The 21,231-nt window shown below is 38.3% G+C and overlaps 1 protein-coding gene across 1 annotated transcript in view; it reads left to right on the forward strand.

Annotated features, from left to right (window-relative positions):
- Window positions 1-15: 15 nt before the first annotated feature.
- NDUFAF2 (NADH:ubiquinone oxidoreductase complex assembly factor 2) overlaps window positions 16-21,231 on the forward strand; it is a 30,274-nt gene continuing 9,058 nt past the window's right edge. Inside the window, exons 1-3 of the mRNA XM_015848768.2 lie at window positions 16-209; window positions 13,887-13,976; window positions 18,396-18,436. Coding sequence (XP_015704254.1) covers window positions 74-209; window positions 13,887-13,976; window positions 18,396-18,436 — 267 coding nt within the window. The 5' untranslated portion in view covers window positions 16-73. The remainder of the gene's footprint in view (window positions 210-13,886; window positions 13,977-18,395; window positions 18,437-21,231) is intronic.

The raw sequence follows: 21,231 nt of genomic DNA on the forward strand, positions 1-21,231 counted from the left end.
TTGCTGGTATGTCCAGCACTGAGCGGGGCGGGGCTGTTTGCGGGTTGGGGGTCGCACGCTGCGCCTTGCCGGGATGGGCCGCGGCTGGCAGGCACTGCAGGCACTGCGGGCACTGCGGCTGAGGCTCCTGGGGCCACAGAAGGAGCTGGTGGGCACCGACCAGTTCGGCAATAAGTACTACCGTGTGCCGCAGTACCAGACCAGCGCAGGTAGGAGCGGGGTCTCCACTCAGGTTCTTTCCGGGACCCGGCTTGAGCGTGTTTTTGACGGCTGGGTGCCGGGTTATGAAGGGATTCTAGCTTCATCTGGGGCCAAGAATGGAGTATGTGAACAGTATTGACTTGCGGAATCAAACTCTATAATCCAGAGATGGGTTATAAAGCAGGTCTGTTTATTCCAGCGTTGCGCAGCGCCTGGTGCAAGGGGGATAGCTCCTCCAAACTTGCACCCCAACTTGTAAAATCATGACACAGATATAGGTACATCTCATACACAGTCATCATTTCTTGGAATTCTGATACATATTCAATGATTTCTTAGACTTCTAATACATAGTTCTAGGAATTCTGATACGTATTCAATAGTTCTTTAGCATACAGACCCCCTCTTGTCTTTAGCATGCAGACCGCCTCTTGTTCTTATCAGGGGGAATGCAACTGCTCTTCTGGTCGTCCGTGAGGTCTCACTCCTTAGCTGCATCCTCTTTGCTCTCCTATGCCCCTTGTTTCTTTTACTTGTAAAATTTAACTATCCTTTACTTGTTTCTATAAACTAGCTTTAAGTTTCCTTTACTTATTTCTATAAACTACCTTTAAGTTTCCTTTACTTGTTTCTATAAACTACCTTTAACTATCCCCATTTTAGCCCCACTTTATTCCAAATTCCAGCAGAGCATCTGTTTCGTGCTTCACTGTTCAGTATCGATCTCTTCATGTATTTTAAGCAGATGCTGTCTGCCAGTTTTCTTTTGGTCTGTGCTGATCTTTGATGGAGGTTAGAATAGAATTACATGGAAATTGTGATACAAATGATTGATGCCCTGTGTCCTTCAGTTGTTATTTTCTATACTCAGTCCTGGTTCTACAGCTCCCTTGAATGCTGGGGCCTTGTCTGCGTTAGTGAGGAGCAATACAAGCAGATCAATGGGTCTGTGTGGTCAGCTTTGAGTTTTCCTGAAGTTTTCCAATGCCTGATTCAGAGTTTGCTTCTTATTAAATTCTGTCTGATTCCCTGAACTAAAGGTCTGCAGTCCATGTAGTTCAGAGTTTGCAAGGGGAAGGGTGGGATGGGGAAGAAGTGTAAATGATGCACACTTGGCCACCGTACTGTCTGGTACCCAGTATCTTGTTGGGTTTTTAAGTGTTTCAAAAGGGAGGATTCCATCTTTAAAACAAACAAACAGCAAAACAAACAAACAATAATTAAAAAAAACTGATCAAAACAATGGCAACAGTTTGTATATGTAATCTACTTTGAGATCCAAATCAACATGTGATAAATAGAAACAAGTGCCTTGAATTGAGTCACTGCTGTCAGTAGAATCTCACAAGTATGCTAAAATCTGAGATGTCTCAGTCAAGAACAGGATGTGGTCAGTTTACATGGGGACATCCTCTGCTGGTTTCCAGTTAAATGTCTTGCATTCCTAATTTTGACAGTATTTGAATACTTAGGTTATTATACTGTTTTTAGTAACTTGAATTTATTTGTGATATAGGGAATCACCGTGGTTTCCAGACTCAGTGGCATGTAAAGATTCTAACTTTGTCAGCTATTTGTATTACTTTGTAAAGGTCTGGAAGTAATGGCAAAAATACATGCATGAAGAGGGCTTCTTAGTTTTCCAGAGTGAACAGAGAAACACTTGACAGTTTGGAATGGCAAGTAAGGAAAACGTAAGACTGAGTAGTTTTGAGACTGGCTGTGTTAATTCCTGTGAAAGATATAAGTGTTGAAAATCTCTGCACTGGAAGAATGAGGAGTTAGTAGATTCAGTAGCAGAAGGCGATGCTAGAGATAGAAAAGTCGAAAAAAAATTATGAGCTTCAGTACAGGGGAAGGACTCTGAAGAAGAGATGGTTCTGCCCACAGAAATATGAAATAATCAGTGAGGTTTAGAGTACTTTTGTATTAAGGGGCACATGTTGCCTGAGCCTATGGTATGATCTGAGCTTTAAGATTGAAGCTGGTGTGAAAGACACGCTTCTCAGTATTTTTGTCAATACTGTGAGGCTGAAGTGGCAGAGTTTCTGTGGAAAACCTTTTCATGTGGAATGCCTGCTTGTGTTCACATAAAGAAATCTTTATCTGGGAAATTACTTATCACAACAAGCCAGAAATGTGCAAATAAGGGAGAATCTGCTTAAGGAGAAGATCGTTATTAATTATGGGAACTGTGTAGCTTGTCTTGACTTTAATAGAAACATGTACATCTATTTCCTGAATAAAAATACTATTCTGCTGGGATTAAAGAAATTCTGATGGATCTGTTTTACATAGTCTGTTACCTTCCTGTGCATCAGAAGTATAGAGCAGAATTTCTACTGTCTTTCAAAATTTGTTGTAAAATACCAAAGTATATAAAATATGATTTGCTGAAGACTAGGTTGAAACGTTCTTGTAATGCTTTGGGGAAGGAAAACATCTCTCTAAAGCTTATCTTCTGAGGTTAAAGCTAACACTTTCCATTTGACAATTACATTCCGCGCTAACACACATGAAACCCGAGGAAGAAGCAGAAACAGATTCTGATGGTATGAAGCATATGTACAGTGATTATAAAGCAATGCAGATAACTATACAGATTATTGGTGCATATTAAAAAAAAAATAAAAAAATGTTCAAACTATGCTTTTTAAGTGTTGGTGGAAAGCTCATGTGTTTCAGTTAGAGATGTCTAATTTCCAGATAAAGAAATTCAGATTTTTGAATTTTGATTAATGTCTTTGTTACCAAATGTTGTAGCTTAATTATGTTGGGACTTAATTATTTTGAATACTAAAATAAAGTGCTGAGAAGGTGTTTTCTGTTTTGGGAGTATTTATAATATAACATCCAGTAGTAGCTGGCAGGTTCAGGTTTGTCCAGATGGTGGCAACACAGTTTTAGAAACAACTCCTAATCAGAACTCATGAAATTGAGCTTTCCTTTTCCTTACGTAGGTAAGGGAAACTGAGCTCTAAAAAAATGGTATGTGTATTTATATAGAAATTAAACTGGCATTGCAGACTACCAGCTTTGAGAAGAGCAATTCTAGAGTGACAAAACAGCTTTTCAGTATGCCTGGTACGTTATATAGCAAAGCAATTACACTGCAAAGAACTTACTGTGGATTATAAAAGCATTAATATTTGAAAAACAGTGTTTGAGTGCACTGATGTATTTTTTTCCTTCAGCTTCCAGAAGTGAGTTGACAACAGGCATGGTACATTCAGCTTGCCAGCTTTAAAACCACAAATAGCAATAAGTAATCATAGGCATATGCAGTGCAACTTGGTTGTTGTCTATTGCCATGCCTGGCTATGATTTCCAGTGCGTACACTGATACTGTACAAAGATGCTGACCATGTTGATTTTGCCTGCCAGCATTAAGTTCTGTATGCTGTTCATTTGTTACTTTTAATTATTCAGGTGGTGGTTTGAGAGCCTGTATTCATTCATGTTCTGTGTGTGTTGTTATTTTTGTTTGGTCTTTTTGGTCCTGTCATTCCAGAAGATTAGAAAAGAAAAACCCACAAAATGGTGAGAACGAGATAGGTTTGCTACTTTGAGTAGTAGTTCTAGCTCAGATGTTGGCTGAACTGCTTGCTAGTCCATATTCACCTTGGAATGATTCTAATAACTCAGGGTTGCACTGTCCATTTTTGCCTGCTTGTGAAAGTGGATATTTGCAAGGAACTCATTTTCTTTTTCTTTGCTTGTGTTTGTAAAAGCATTGAGAATGGCTACCTTATTGCACAAAGCAAAATTCTGATTTGAACCTCTTGTAATGACTACAAAGGAGTAAAAGCAGTAGTTTAGAAATAAGTTGTGGATATTGTCTCATCTCTGAGATAATGTTTTAAAAATTCAGCGTAGTATCAGTTCTGTATCTTGGTAAGAATTGCTTCAGATGAAATAGAAATACCTGTTTATGCTATTAAAATATATTTGGTATTGTAATGTGGATATTTCATCATTTTTAAAAAAAGAAAGTTTCATTCCTGATTGGAGAAACATGAATACAGGACCAACAGCAATTTATAGTAATAAACAAATCATGACATTACTTCACTGTGATGTACAGTGATTTCCTGGGTTGTTCTTGCAATAGTTAACTGGGAATGTGATATTTTATGTAATCAGCTGTTTCTGTGAAGTTTCTGTTATTTCCTATAGAAGACTGCATGTTGTACTATGGAAAGGAAGACAGAGATACCTAAGATAATGTCCTAAAGATACATTTTAAGAATGATCTTGGTTCTGTCTGGAGGCCCGCTGCCATGAAAATCATAGTGCAGTGAACTGGGAACTGTATCATGAAGATCAGTTGGAGCCTACAGTTGCGCTTAACTGAATTCACTTCCCACCTTTCACCCATTTTGATAAGGGGAAGAATCAATCTAATGGTGGGTGAAAAAAGAAACTACTAGGGATTTTTGTTTTTTGCCCTTGGTTGGCTTTATCAGTCTCTTCTGATGGAAAAGCCATTATTCTGAATTTTTGTTTTTCCTATCAAAACACTTCAGGAAATCATACTCAATTTGAAAAAGTTCATTGGAATTACTCTGGCCTAAAAGTTTGGAATTTTAAAATGTTTAGGTATGTGTTAATTGATCATTTCAGGCTCTGCTTTCAAACATTCATGTACTTGCCATGCAAGCGGAATACATTCAGTAGTCCCTGGCTTGTAGAAAACTATTACAGCTTGCTTGCTTATCTTTAAGCACAAACACTGTAGAAATGCTTTCACGAAGCTACACTACCTGATACTTGAAATAAAGGACCTGTTGATTAAAATACATATACTTGCATGTTCTGGCCGCTTTTGAAATGAAAGGGATTGTGTTCCCTTCCTCATTTGTTCCGGGATTATTGTAGATGTATTACCCTTGGTGCAGAGATTTCATGAAGGAAATCTTTCTGTAATGGTAAGAAATGGCATAACTTGACGTACTAAAACAGCTTACTAAAGATATTTGGGGAATTAATTGTAATTGAATCATGAACTAGAAGTTAAATTCATTATTATAATTGGAGTACGGTGGAATCCAAAGGCAAATTCTATGCAATGCATTGTTCTGTGTTGATGCATACAGTGCAAATTCATGCGCTGTTGGGTGTGGAGAGGAAATAATCCTTCTTTCTTTTCTTTGAAACGTTTTTGTTATTCCTCAGTTGGAAGGCAAGTCCTGAAACTAGCCATAGCTTCACAGGCTGGCTTCCTGGCTGTGCAGGCAGAATAGATTTACTGAACTGTTTAGACAAAACATTGTTAGGTATCACATAATGCTGAAGTTACAGTTGCGAGGTCATTTGTTCTGTATTGATCAGGTGTGGATTTATACAGGATGCTAAGTGGATTATAGACGTCTGTGCTGTTACACTGACATTCCTCCATGCAATACAGATTTAGTGATAAGTTCTTCTCATTGTTTCTGCCAGCCCTGTTTACTGTGACTGTTCCTGGTGCATCTTCCTTGGAGTATTAATGGAGTTAGGAAATCTCAAACAATTTTTTCTTCCATATTGTGGTTTCATTATCTGTAGAGAGCTTTTTCTGTTTCTCACTCTACCAAATACTAAATGGGAGACCAAGTGCTGGGTTCTGTGCTTTGGTTGCAAATCCAGGCAGTGCTACAGTCTTGGAGCTGTGTATTGGAGAGCAGCTATTAGAAAAATTCCCACAAATCCTGCTCAGTTAGCACTGGAGCTTTCTAGCTCACCTTGCTGTTCAGAATGCTGACACAGCAGAAAAAGCTGAAAGTCAATGAGGTAGCACGAGAGAGAAATGTAACCATAGCAAGAAAGATTTGTGATTTTTCTGTTGTTTGTTTTGAGCACAGTGTTGTTGACATATTTTAGGGTAAGTGTCATGAAAGACTAGTTGTAGGTTGGAAATGAGGTGACAGAAGACAAAGACTTGGATCAGAGATTTTCTTTTGTAATGATTATAGTTAGAAATAAGTGTTTTGGAGAGAATGAAAAGTAATATTCAATGGTAGCTTAAATGTTGGGCAGCGATAGGATTTTAGGGTACAATCAACTTATAACTGCCATTTAAAGCAATCTAATTTAAAGCAATCTAAGAGAGAGAAAAAGAACAGAACTGTACTTGCCATAGGGATTATGGAGAGCCTTAACCCTTAAGAGATGTTCAACCCAACTCATCCCTGAAGGTGGAACTATTTTTTTCTAACATTATTCTGTGTGTGATAATGTCTGTTGTTTTTTTTTTTCCAACATTCAATTTGAAGTGTTTCATAAACGTATAATGGGATATAATAATGTCATCTTAGTCTCTGCAGAATTATTTTCATTGTTTTGGGAATGGCTTATCTGTTTCTTGAGAGGGGGGTAGCTCTCATTCTGAAGTATCAGTCTAGTTCAAAAATGAGAATTTCCATCTGTTTAATTATGGTACATAATATTTTTTAATCTCTGAAACACTTTATCATATCTAAAATTGACAGAGTGATCTGTTCATTTTTTTGTTTTCTTGCACACCTCCTGGTATCTCTTGATACAGTTCAGATTGAAAAGAAATTATTCTACATTATAATTTGGGTACCTCTCAGTAGTGAGGAATGGTAACACATTACGTTCAGAATAGGAATGAAAACTTTTAAGTTGTGACTGAAGAAGCCTAGCAGTAGTTGACAGTAGGATGACTAAGTGTTTCAAAGGTATGTAAGTTACTTTCAGGAAGACCTGTAGATGGTTCATGATGCTTCAGAAGCTTTTGGATGCTGTTTTAGAATTTAGAAAAAATATGTGTACTGTTGAAAAGTGAGTGAAGGTGGACAGCCACAGAGGCTTATACATTTGGAAGCTGTGTCTGAGTGGAGATAACATGAATACAGTTCTGTCTGCAAATATTAGCATTTACTATAGGAGTTTACTACCTGGAGGATGTTGTAGTGAGGTGAAGGTATGCTTCTTCTCCTGCTTAACTAGTGATAGGATGAGAGGGAATGGTCTCAGGTTGCAGCATGGGAGGTTCAGATTGGATGTTAGGAAAACGTTCATCTTCAAAATATCAGTCTGGTGCTGGAACAGGCTGCCTAGAGAGGTGGTTAAGTCACTGTCCATGAGGGCAATGTAGACATGATTCTAAGGCAGGTAGTTCAGTGGTGGTGAGTGGGTGGTTGGGCTGGATGATCTTGGAGATCTTTTCTTAGCTTGGTGATTCTGTGATTCAAAGCTACCTCAGAAGGAGTGAGGGAAGGAGAAGATTCTACTTAAGTGCAGTGAGATGTTGTTTATTCTTGATTCTGACAGTGACACAGTCATAGTTGGCTGGCTTGATGTTTGCACCCTTATTGAAAAAGTGCCTATATTTTAAGTGTTACCTTATGTTAAGCACCTAAGCTTGAGTATTATCATATATGTCTATATTGCTAGGTTATTTAACTCATTTAATTGTAATCATGTAATCATAGAATGTCTTGGGTTGGAATGGACTTTAAAGGTTATCTGTTTCCAACCCCTCAGCATATAAAAGCATTTTATTTAGTCTGCAATGGCCTTGATTTTAGGAATTCTGTATGATATTGGAGAATTGCGTATATGAAATGTATCTGTGTACTACATTCCAAGTTATGTAATATAAAACTAAATCTAAGCTGAGTGATTAAAAAAAAAAAAGCAAATTACAGTGGGTAAATACACATAGAATGGATTCCTGGTGCCTATGCTTTGTAAATATTGTAGATAGCACTTTTGGTGGTGTTTATCCAAATACTTTGTCAAATATACACAGATTTTCTTGCTATGTCTTCCACTTCTAGCTTGTTCTCATTCTGAAAATTAACTTTAAATTTTGTGTATACAAAAGCAGGTGCCCTATTGAATGATTGTGTGAACTGAATAACAGACCTTTGTTTTGGGAGATCAATATTTTTATTGAAACATCGGAAACAGAATCATGATTTCCAGTGTTGGTGATGTACAGTGGTTTGGTACTTCCTCCCAGCCTCTGGCCTCAGCACATGCATTCATCCCAGTAGAGGAGAAAACAAATAGAAGACATCTAGTCCTTAGCAGATAAATGTATACGTTGTTTTTGCTATGGAATTTCTTATTGGGAATGGTATTCCTTTATGTGAAAAGGCGATGAGAAGGGTATGTAATAAATGGATTATTTAGTCTGTTTCCAAATTGGTGGAGTAGTATTTTACATATTTCATGATAATGTCTGCAGAAGAGAGAAGAAAATATTCTTCTGAAGCAACATACTTGGGTTGCTGTTTTACAGTGCATAGACTGTGTGTGCTTTTTAAACTACCGTAATAGAATGAGAAATCTTATTTTACTTTGCAGCATTAAAAGAAGACTCTTCAAAACTGTACTGACAGTTTCAGTCCTGGATATTTAATATGTATTTTCCTTTTTCCTTCAGCAGTTAATGTGAAGATTTACAAGAAGCAACCTTTCACTGCAGAGTTTTTCCTCCTTAGATATTTGACAATTTTGACACTATGGAAAATTGTTTTAAGTTTGATTGCAGCCAATTTCTGATATATATCAATGCAAAATACTCAAAAATGAATAGAGTTCATGGAGCTGATTTGAGAAGCCTTTGGAATACACTGAAGGCCTTGCTATTTTATGCTTTAATTAAAAGGAATAGAAAAAATGATCTAATTTTTTTATGCAAAAGGTTTTTTAAACATACCACTTTCCATGGGTCATTATTTAACTCTTTCAATGACAGTGAAAATGAGGAGAAAAATGACCTGTCTCAAGCTTGTAGGCTCCATATCTGGGCTGGCTCTATTTTAGTGCAGCTCAAATTCTAACACGAGAAAATTGCAGAAATTTACAATTCAAAATATGCTTCATCAGGAAGAAATCCACAGATTGTTTTGACACTCAACTGGAAATTCAGCATGAAGATGGACGTCTCATGAAATTTGCAGCTGCTGATTGAATTTCTATTTCCATAAAGGCCATCAACAATAGCAGCCTGCAGGGGAAGTGAAGGAAAAATGACAGAAATTGTGAGGCTAGCATTTTTTTTCCTTAGCCTTATAGTAGCAAATTACGTGTAATAAGGTCCTGCACTGACCAAGATTAAAGAAAAATATAGGCAGCCAGAAGGAAATTATATCTTAGTTTAATTGATTTGAACTAAAAATGTCCAAATTTGATACTTAAATATACATTTAGTAATCTGTATGGTATGTAACATTCTGCTACAAATCAAAAGTGTCCTTAAGCGGAAAAATAAGACTACTGCTGGTAATTACAGGAGGTGTCATATAGGCATTTGATTTTTATAATAAATTCCCAGGATTGAGAATGAATGCTAACAGAATGTGCAGAAGTAGATCATCTCTGTTAGGGGTAAAAATCTCATCTCTTCAACACGCATTTGCTCCATCGCATTCATAGGCACACACTTAGATGTTATGAGAGGCTATGCAAGACCTGCATTTCTTTTTGAGTAAGAAGTCTTGTTACGTTGGTCTTTTAAAAAAGGAAGTTTGCATTCACAAATACAGGATGAGGTTGTCAAAACAATTAGTAAGAGATGATGTTGAGACAAATGTCATAATATAATTAAACAGACATATCTATTGTAAATGAATTTTTGTGTCTTGCTTTCCTTTTGTGTTTCCATTGAAGTAGATGAGTGGGGAGAATTTTTAAATGTTGAAGTATATCCTTTTTAGTAGAAACATTATTATAATTATCACCATATTATCACCATATAAGTTGTATTCAGAATCCTTTTCCTCATAATTAGTGATCTGTATTCGCTGCAGTTTCATCATGTCTTGCAAGCTAAACAGTGTCAACAAAAATAATTCTGAGATCAGTAGACATGTGAATGTTCCTGAAACCAATAAAGGAGTTTTTGTAGCTGGTGTCATTTCTTGACAAATGCAAGTCAAGATGTGGCCTGGAGAGTCTTATGCTATTGTGTGACCTTTAGTGGGAAGGTTGTTTGTGTTTGCTTGTTTTTTATATTAGTTGATTTAAAGCATCTTCAAGCTTTATTCAGTGCTTCTTGCACGCCATGTCTCACTTGAACATGCTGAGAAAGTGATTTTTCACTTGCTCTCCTCAAGAGCTGTGTGGTTTCTCTTGTTTCACAGCAGAATTATGCTTTAGTATGTTGAAACACAGGTTGTGTGTAGTCATAACACCAGTACAGCTTAGCCTGTTGAGATATTTAAGAGTATAAGTGTTATGTGGCATCTCAGTATAAAGACATGAGAATCATATATCTTAGCTTCTCAAATCAGAAAGGAGTGTGTTGGAATTCTAATGAGATTAATTTGATAACTTTGCCTTAATAAGAATCTCTATGAACATCATCATTTCTATGAGTTTACATTTTAGATATTAAGTTAGGAAAGTGTAATAACACAATTTTATTTCTAGTCTTGTGAAAATTAAAATACAGTTTAGGAAATTAGGAGTCTTTGAAAAGTACCTGAAAAGGTCCTGAACTGTCAAGTGCTTCTTTAAAGATTTTTAGCAGCTATGTGAGTATGAAGTTTGCAATTCAGTCTCATAGTTTTTTTTCATTGGCATCAACATAAATGCTCTCAAGTAGAAGCTTCTACATATACTTAGTGGCTTCAGTTGTTGCAATTACTGCTTTAGCATTTAATAACAGCAAAATATTTGAAAATCACAAGGCATACCGTTGAGTAGGTACTTGGTTAGGTATTTACATACTTTGAAAGTTCATGGACATCTGTATTTGCTGGTTAGCCCAAAATTTATTTAGTGAGTCAAACTGGGACAGTAGAAAAACTGACCAGAGAGGACTGCATGGTGCTTTTTTTTGTACATTTATTTTATAAACATGCCACATGACCATGGAAACTCCCAAATTTGAGGAGACGAATTCCTGGGTTGAATCATGTAAAAACATTCTCTGGTTTTCAGTTAGATTTTCCCTATTCCACTCCTTTCTTCTGGTGTTCTAAATAAAGGGACGTTGTTGCAGTACCTTGTTTTTGTGAAAGTTTTTTTCCTTCTTCACTGCCTGCACCACTTTGGTCTGACCAGAATCAGCTCAAATGTTCTTGTGATTTGTTTTGTTTATTCCCTTCTGTATGAACATTATTGGAAAACACGTTCAGTAATGGGCGTTCACATGCCAGCCAGCATAGAGATGCGAACTTCTGAAGCAGGGGTTAAAAAGTAGTCAGCAGTATACAATAAGAGTTAATTCAGGCAATTTTTTAAAGCTGTTGAAAGATTCTGTGCTATCAGTCTCAGTACACTAAGTGATTGTACTTTTTAGGAAGTATTATTTGATCTAATTTAAAAGCAAAAAAATAGAAAAGGAAAAAAAAAGTGCCAAAATGGTAACACTTGGAAACACTTGCTTTTCTTATTTCTCTAACCAAGTAAAGATTTTTTTTTTTAATTTTTATTTTTGTCGATTTAAAAATATATTGTTTAGCATACTTTTGACTTTAAATACTAAAAGCTATCGAAATATATCCAAATATGAACAACGATAATTAAGCTCCTATAACTGTTTATTTTGTTATTTTGAAGCATGTGGCAATACCTGAAGAATGCTACTTCACCTACTGGATGAGCAGGGAGAGGTTTTTTGTTGTTGTTTTTAACAGAATAGTCACATTCAGCACGTGTCGGGTTTACATCAGTGTTTGCAGATAGGGCCTGTTAAAAAATAAATAAATTACAGAGCACACCACCAACTTCAGAGTCACATTGGTGTGCTTAGGTGGAGTCTGTCTCCTGTCTTAAATGTTAGGAACTCTGCATCTAGCTGAGATGCTGCTAAGAGTTGTGTAATTGCTTTGCAGATGAGAATGAGCAACTGAACCATAGTGGGAGTTTATTTTTTGTGGTATGTTGATATATCTGTGTATTCCCCCCTGTGGTGCAAGTGGTAGAAGTGCCGCTCTGCTACACAGGAGGCTCGAGTCCCGGGGGGCTGGACTCGATGATCTCTAAGGTCCCTTCCAACCCGCACGAGACTATGATACTATGATCTGCATCTTTGTTTTGTTTTCCTGACTGGATGGTGGGCTTAACTGATTGCTTTTGTCTGCTCTCAAATATTCTGTCTTGGGCTATACCAGATAGTACAAACACAGCTGTGAAGCATAATTTCATAACTTTCATGATAGAATGAATAACATATAACTCTTACCCTTTATTTCAGAAGTTGTGCTCTTGTTTTTACTTCTCCATGCTCTGCAGTGAAAAGCAAACAAAATAGCATACTAATATTCTCTAATCCTTCGAGTACAGTGCATAATATTAGCTGTAACTGTGTTCAGGTCTTGTATATTACTGAATGTTCTTGGCAAATCTCAAACCTGTGATCCTTTTGTAAAATTTTTTAAAAACTTATTAAAAATATATATATATAGCATTAGCTGCTTTAGTGCAGCGGACTGTAATAATTCCATTTATACTGTTTAAAAAAAAAAAAAAAAAAAAAGAGATGGCAAATGAGAGTTTGTGAATGATGTATAATTGAAACGTAATTAATCATTCAAACCAGAATGTAACACTGCTTTTTTTTGGGCTATATTGCTTAATAGATGTTCTCCACAGCTGTAACTTTCTTTTCATTTCACTTACAACTCATACCCTTGCTGTTATTTACCATTTTTCTCCCCTGCATGACTGCATTTTTGTTTATTTTCATGCATTGTTTTTATTTATAAAATACAAGTTACTGTACCATTTCATATCTACTTGCTAAATGCACTTGTATACATGCTAAATCCCTGTTTTAAATAGGTTTTTCATACATTTGCAGAAAATACTTGGTACTTCATGCCTGGATTATTATTATTATTTTTTCACATTTTGGCAGTAATTGGTAGAAAACAGTTTCCTGAATCTGATAGACCAAAACAAACTAAAAGAACAGCTGGGAGTAAGCTTCTACATGCCAGAGCACCAGACATCCACCAGCTATTCAAGAAGTGGTGTTTGTACTAGCTTTATTTGCACCTTTGTTGGAAAAGGATTGTGATATTGCATGCTTCCAGTATGTTTATTGTAGATTAATTTACAAAACAGAGATTTTTTTTTTTGTAAAGGTGTATTATCTGTTTGGGGCTTTCTGCTGTTTTGCTGAGATAGAATTTGCAAGGTGTTTTATGTATTATTTCCTATCAGAGTGATCTTAATGTTTTTCATTTTTTAATCCAGTAAACTGTTAGTTGTTATGCATGTGGAAAGACTCGTGCTCAGAGCTATTGCCACCAATGGGATGGATGTGGCTTGAACACTTGGCAGAGCTCACTAGTGAACTCTCTGCTAATTTTTTTTGCCTCTAAGCATTTCTAAGTTTCTGGACCCTTAACAGCAAAGGTATATGTGGAAAAGATCTGAATGAAGGGAATATTAGGTTTATTTGACAGATCCTTAGAGAAGTGTTTTCTGAAGGAGTACCGGACTTGAGGTAGAATGAGGTAGACAGTTTGGGCCATTAATAATCCAAGTGGGTGGTAAAACATACAAACTTCTGATGAAGTTACTGAAATAGATAGCATCTCAAATAGATATCTTGGTGGTAATCATTTTCTCACTTCTCAAATCCTTCATTTCTTATCTTCCAGACATCATTACATTTCTGTTCTTTTAAAATGGTAACATAATCAGCAATTTAAATATTGTATGTATGTATATATATAACTATTTCTCTTTCCTCTTTCTCTCTTTTGTCGTAGGGCAAATTAAACCTGAAAGAAGGTTTGTAGAAGCAGTAAATCGGCAAGCATACCAGTATGAGATGGGTGATTTTCCAACAGAATGGGAAGGTAAATCTTAAATATTTCGTTTTTTTTTTCAAGATGACTTTGTCATTGAATTTGGATTAATTTTTAATGGAATGCCTTACAGTGTGAATAGGCAGTCTCTTTAATTTTGAGTTACTTTTTTATAATTGCTTAGATATGAGTTCTTAAAGGGACTCCTTTACAAATAAGGGTAAGTAGTGTTTAGGAAGCTGCTTTTGTTGTGCTGCTTTGTTTTCTCTCCTTTTTTATTTTTTCTAGAGAGCTGCTTTCACCTGTGCTTGGTTCCGCCAGGCACAACTTTGTCACTTGTAGCTAATCCATAGTGACCATATCATGTAAAGCCAGTCATCCCGGCATTTCTCTCAATTTCCTTACTTCATGCTGTATGGCTAGAAAAGTCTTGTAACCTATATGAACAAATGTACTGTCCCTGGAAATATTTAAGGGCCAAAATATTGTGTGAAATCAGTCATCCTTAAGGAGTGTGAGAGCCTGAAGTGAAATTTGAAGAGGGTCCAGGATAAATCTCATTGTATTTCTATGATACATTGCCTATACAGCTAGTAAACTGAGGGGCTGATTTTGTCACTCTGTTTATCAAGTTATTAGTAATTATTAAATAGGTTGAGGCCAAGTAGGAAGCTACAAAGCAAGTAGATGTACCAAACATCCAGATTGCAAGCTCAGTCTGTGCAAGCTGTTACTCTGACTTGGGAGAGGATGTTTCAATGTTAGTCCTGGAAGTTTATTGAATATAGGGCTAAGAGGTTTTCCCAGAGTATCTCTCTTAAAGATACTGTTTTTAAAGTGGTCTTAAGGATTACATTTCTGTCAAGGGCTGTGAAGGTGATCAGAATGCTGGAGCACCTCTATTACAAGGAAGGGCTGAGGGAGCCAGGCTTTGACAGCTTGGGAAAGAGGAGGCTCCAGAGGAGGCCTCAGTGGGGGGGCCTTCTAGTACTTGAAGGGAGCTTACAGGTAGGAGGGGTGGGCTAACTTTGTACATGATCTTGTACAGATAGGACAGGAGGGAATGGCTTTAAACTAAAAGAGGGAAAAATTAGGGTAGATGTTAGATTTTTTTTTTTTTTTACTTGGGAGGTGAGACAATGTGAGACAATGGCACAGCTGCCCAGAGGAACTGTGGATGCCACATTACTGGAAGTGTTCAAGGACAGGTTTGATGGGGTCATGGGCAACCTGAGCTGGTGGGGCACAGCCGTGCCCATGGCAGGGAGGGTTGACACTGGATGATTGTTAAGGTCTCTTCCAACCTAAGTTATTCTAATAGTTCTAATCCCTGCACACAATTTGAAGATTATGTGTTTTTGCTTAGCCTCTTGTATTTTAGGACAAGCTAAAGAAGTATGCTTTTCCTTTCCCTAGGCAATATGGATGCAGCCAACAGATAACCTTTCTGTAATGTTAATTCCAAATGTTGACCTGCCGTAGAATATGTAATTTACCTCCTCAGGACATGTCAGTAGTGCTCCCAAGAGGAGATTGGCAATTTTACATGCCTACAGTGATTCCTGAGATTGCATGCTTCATGCAGCAATAAAGCTCATCTAATCCTTGTCTTTTGTTTTTTTCCTGGTAACATTCAGTGATTAATGGTAGTCTTAATTTGAATGCTCACTTTTGCATTCATTACAGTGCCTTATGTGCCAGTAGGAGTCTTAAAGTTCAATGAAAATCCTGTGCATACTAATAAGAATGCAAATTAGTGCTAGTGAAAGAACACAAGGGTCTTAAGGTAGAAAACATCCAGCTATCTTGCAAAATTCCTTTTAGATAGAAGTGGCATTACAGTGCATACAGAAGGCAGGAAGTGCCATCCAGATAAATTAAAAGCACCACCATATTTAGTTGGAAATGGGGGCAATCAATTCATTTTACCAAAGCTTTGGAGGGCCTGGATGACAGACAAGCATCTACATGTAAACTCTGCTGCTTTAGCCATTTTGAAGCATTTTGGCTGAAATGAAAAATTCTCTTCTTCTCATCTTGTATCTTGGTCTGTGCTTTGTGTTAAATGTTTCTGAAGTGGATTTTTGCAGAGGAAACATTGTATATTAAAGCTACGTTCATGTTAGGGCTATGAAGAGATTCTAGTCATAAGAAGAAATTCTAGTACATTTTGTTATACTTCTCAGTTACACAGCAGTGAATAAATTTTTCATTAAATAATTATTTTCTAATGCAGTTCATTAGAGATACAGTGAATGGTAATTTGAATGGTAAAGTGAAATTACCTGTAGTAAGTTGGAAAATGGTTTTCATTATTTGTGTCAGCAATTTTTATGTGGACTTAGGATTACAAACTTTGTTCATTTGACATGTATTAAAGCTGATAGCTCCTATATAGCATGTATCAAGTGCTTTTTATAGATGGAGAGAAAAACAGAATCGTAGAGTGATAGAATTGCTCAGGTTGGAAAAGACCTTCAAGATCATCAAGTCCAACCACAACCTAATGATACTACCCTAACTCTTACAACCCTCTGCTAAATCATATCTCTGAGCACCACATGCAAACAGCTCTTAAACACATTCAGGGATGATGACTCAACCACCTCCCTGGGGAACCTGTTCCAGTGCTTAACATCCCTTTCTATGAAGAAGTTTGTCCTGATATCCAACCTGAACTTGCCCTGGCACAACTTAAGGCTGTTTCCCCTCATCCTGTCACCAGTAGAGCTCTCACTGTAAGCACCTTTCAGATACTGGAAAAGAGCAATAAGCTCTCCCCTCAGCCTCCTCCTCCTCAGACTAAATAGCCCCAGTTCCTTCAGTTGCCCCTTGAAAGGCATATTCTTCAAGCCCTTCACAATACTTGTTGCCCTTCTTTGGACCTGTGCCCAAAACTGAACACTCAAGGTGAGGCCTCACCAATGCCAAGTACAGGGACAGGATGAAATCCCTAGTCCTGCTCACCACACCATTCCTGATACAAGCCAGGATGCCATTGGCCCTCTTGGCCACCTGGGCGCACTGTTGGCTCATATTCAGCCGACTGTCCATCAGCACACCAAGGTCCCTTTTTGTCAGGCAGCTTTCCAGCCACTCCTCCCTAAGCCTGTAGGGTTGCCTGGGGTTGCTGTGACCAAAATGCAGGACCCGACACTTGGCCTTATTGAAACTTGTACAGTTTGCCTTGTCCCATTGATCCAGTATATCCAGGTCCCTCTGTAGTTCCTTTCTTCCCTCTGGCAGATCAACACTCCCTTCCAACTTGGTGTTTACTGCAAACTTACAGAGGATGCACTCAGTCACCTCATCAAGATCATTAATAAAGGTGTTAAGTAGAAGTGGCACTGGTACTGAGCCCTGGGGGACACTGCTCATGCCTGGCTGCCAACTGGCTTTGACTCCTTTGACCACAACTCTTTGGACCCAGCCATCCAGCCAGTGCTTCACCCAGTGAAGTGTATGCCCATCCAAACCATGGGCAGAGCCAGCTTCTCTATGGGGATGTTGTGGGGGAGATGACAACTGTATATTGTGGGAGAGCATGGTAACTCTATGTGTTATTTGTGAATTTAAATAGATATATGTTGATAATTGTACATTTGGATAATAGTATGAGAAATAAATTGAAGATAGTTTGGTCATTTTTGAGTGTTTTTATTGACTGTGATATATGCCAATTGATATATGCCAAGCAAGATTGGACATGGTGCCACTTCTGTGTCTGCAATCGAATCCCCCTGGATTGCTGCTTCCAGTCAGCTCTGCACTGACAGGCAGCTCGTGGTAGGAACAGACATACAGCTATTGATTATAGTTCATGATGGGAAACCAAAATCACAGGACAACCAACACTGCCACAGCTGTAATTATACTGCTGTCCTTTCTAACATGAATTTGCTGAGATGGAGGGAGCATCCCTTCTTTCCCTCTGTTATCCTACCTCGCCCTTGATGCAACATGTAAAACCTTACAGCCTATCTGCAATGGACAAACAGAGCTTATGCAAGTTTAGGGCTATATTTTACACCCCATGAAAGAACTGTAGTCAGCACTAATGTTTATAAGAAGTTTTCAAACTTTAACAGTGCCTGAGGCATATACAGTAGTCATTTTTCAGAGTAGTCTAAAGCTTTTCATACTTTTCAGCTGTCACTGTGTTGTTTTCTCAGGGTGGAACTCTGCTTTTTGTATAGCAAGCTCAACAAAAGGCCAAGTCTTAAGTCCTGTTCTGGCATTCTAGGAAGTGTGTAAGCTGTGCCCAAGCTCTCATAACAGGAATGTGTTTTTTTCTTTCTTCTGTGATGGCTGAGGCTGAGGGGACTTAACATACTGGGACTTGATACTTTGGGAAATGCTATTTTGGCTTGCCACTGTGTTTGCTTTCTGTTACAAAGTCAATATCTCTTTGAGTTGTAATACTATCTGTGATCTTTGAAATAATTCACTCAATTTTTATTTCTTTTGCAGCTTGGATAAGGAAAAAAAGAAAGGATCCACCCTCCATTGAGGTAAGAGATGAATCATCTTTAGATTTCCAATTGTGGCAGTTAGAACTACAGTAATTCTTTTACAGTGAACTTGTTTGTCCATATTTGTGTGGTAACTTCTTACTTTGGGGAGAGAAGTTAGTGTGTTGCTTGCCTAATTTAAGAAATCACACTAAGACCTGATCCCTGATACTTAGAAAAATGGAAAATACATGGAAATAAGCCCTCCAGCATTCTTTGTTTCTTTTATTTCCTTGAAATTAAAATCTTTAAGATAGTCATGGTGATTCAAGAGTTTTTTTTTTTTTTTTTAATTAGATCAATTCTCAGATTACTGCTATGAATTTTTAGGGCAGGTCCTCTATGTGTAACTACGAACTTTTTTTCAAGGTAGCCAACATTAAAATGCAACATTCAAATCCATTTGCCAGCATTTTCATCAGTACAAGCAAACAGATTGCATCAACATTGTATGGTGCTGAGATGGGGGAGTTGCAGCCATGACTTTTTATCTCAGTGGATTCTAGTGGAACAAAGAAGGCCTTTGACATGGTCCCCCACCACTTCTTCATCTCCAAATTGGAGGGATGTGGATTTGATGGGAGGACCACTTGATGAATAAGAAATTGGTTGAAAGGCCGCAGACAGAGGGTGGTGATCAATGGCTCTATCTATTAATGTCCAGGTGGAGGCCAGTAACAAGTAGTGTCCCCCAGGGGTCTGTCTTGGGACTGGTGCTCTTTAACATCTTTATCAGTGACTTTGATGATGGAATTGAGTACACCCTCAGCAAGTTTGCTGATGCCACCAAGATGAGTGGTGTGGTTGACATGGAGGAAGGAAAGGATGCCATTCAGAGGGACCTTGACAGACTTGAAAGGTGGGCCTGGGTGAACCTAATGAGGTTCAACACAGCAAAGTACAAGGTTTTGCACTTGGGCTGGAAGAACCCCAGGCACCTGTACAGACTGGGAGGAGTGGTCCTTGAGAGCAGCCCTGCAGAGAAAGACCTGGGGGTCCTGATGGATGAGAAACTTAACATGAGCCAGCAGTGTGCTCTTGCAGCTCAGAAAGCAAATAGTGTCCTGGGTTCCATAAGGAGAGGGGTGGCCAGCAGGGATAGGGAGGTGATTGTCCCTCTCTACTCTGCTTTTGTGAGGCCCCATCTGGAGTACTGTGTCCAGGTGTGGAGAGCCCTCAGTATAAGAAAGACAGAGAGCTGTTGGAAAGGGTCCGGAGGAGGGCTACAAAGCTGATCAGGGGGCTGGAGCACCTCCCTTACAGAGACAGGCTGAGGGAGCTGGGCTTGTTCAGCCTGGAGAAAGGAAGGTTGTGGGGTGACCTTATTGCAGCCTTTCAGTACCTGAAGGGAACCTATAATCAGGAGGGGAGTAAACTCTTTGAAAGGGCTGATAATAGCAAAACAAGGGGAAATGGTTTTAAGTTGAAAGAGGGAAGATTTAGGTTGGATGTTAGGGGAAAGTTCTTTATTAGGAGAGTAGTGAGGTGCTGGAACAGGCTGCCCAGGAAGGTTGTGGAAGCCCCATCCCTGGAGGTGTTCAAGGTCAGGTTGGATGGGGCCCTGGGCAGCCTGATCTAGTAAATATGGAAGTTTGGTGGCCCTGCTAGGCAGGAGGCTTGGAGCTTCGTGATCCTTGAGGTCCCTTCCAAACCAGGTCATTCTGTGATTCTGTGATCTGTGAAAAGAAGCAAAATATCCTATTCTTTGATGCTAATGACTTTGTAAAGAATAGAGTGGATTCAGCTTCTGATCTGTATATGCACACATACGCACACATTTCCACTTCTTGCCCTGGACTTGCATTTTAAGTTGCTAAATGTCTGCTAGGAATGATTAAGTACATAGAGCCTTGGGTTACTACAGAAGATTCAAAGTGACAGCCAGAGGGATGTAAATTTGACTTTCATCAATAGGAATAATTGTTTTGAATTCAGTGAAGCTGTGCTGGCATGCTCTGACCAAAAAATCGGTCACTTGGATCTTCTGAATGCACAGACTGTGAAATGTTGTTCTGCCTATCATTAGGATGAGCTTGAGTAGCATCATATGGTGTTTACAAGCCAGAGATCCTATGCAACATACAGCTTTTCAGCTGTTTGTCTGTGCCTTTTTTTCACCCTTTGCCTTTGAGGTTGCAGAGGGCTATATTACATGCACAAATGGAAGAAAATGTTAAAATTACCCTCAGAAAGGAATTAATACTCCTAAAAAGAAAACCCACAAACTTTTTTTCCCTCCCTCCTCATCCTAAATTTTTGTGCAGAAAGGAAACCTCAGTAAGCATTCCATCAAAGGTTAGACTGCTCTTTTAAGTAGCCATGCCCTGCATATGCTATATACATAGAAGTTTTGTTGTTAAAAGTGTAACATAATGTGATGCTTGAAGGCAGGAGGTGTTTCATGCCTTTTATGCTATCATTTCCAAGAGCCAAACTGTTGTAATCGTACTGAGGTGGACCTACTCCAGAGACCACTGCCAGCCTTGGTTTTAGAATTCATACAATAAAGCTCCTTCTGGCACCAGGTCTGTTTATTATCTTTCAAAAGGGAGTCTCTACAGATGAGAGCTGTGCATCAGTGATGTTCTGAATATTACTACTGGGAGTAGCATTGCAGAGTTAACAGAACTGCTTATGCCTTCAGTTTCATGAGCTAATAGATCTGCAAACTGTTTAGCAGTTAGGTATTTTACCTGCAGGACAGTGCATTGACTTTATCAGAGCAGAAGTATGATACCAGCAATCTGAATAGCAGTTACCTTTTCTTTCAAAAAATCTCTTGAGTTGGATTGTTT

Source organism: Coturnix japonica, chromosome Z, assembly GCF_001577835.2.
Source record: "Coturnix japonica isolate 7356 chromosome Z, Coturnix japonica 2.1, whole genome shotgun sequence".
NCBI classification, from domain to species: Eukaryota; Metazoa; Chordata; class Aves; order Galliformes; family Phasianidae; genus Coturnix; species Coturnix japonica.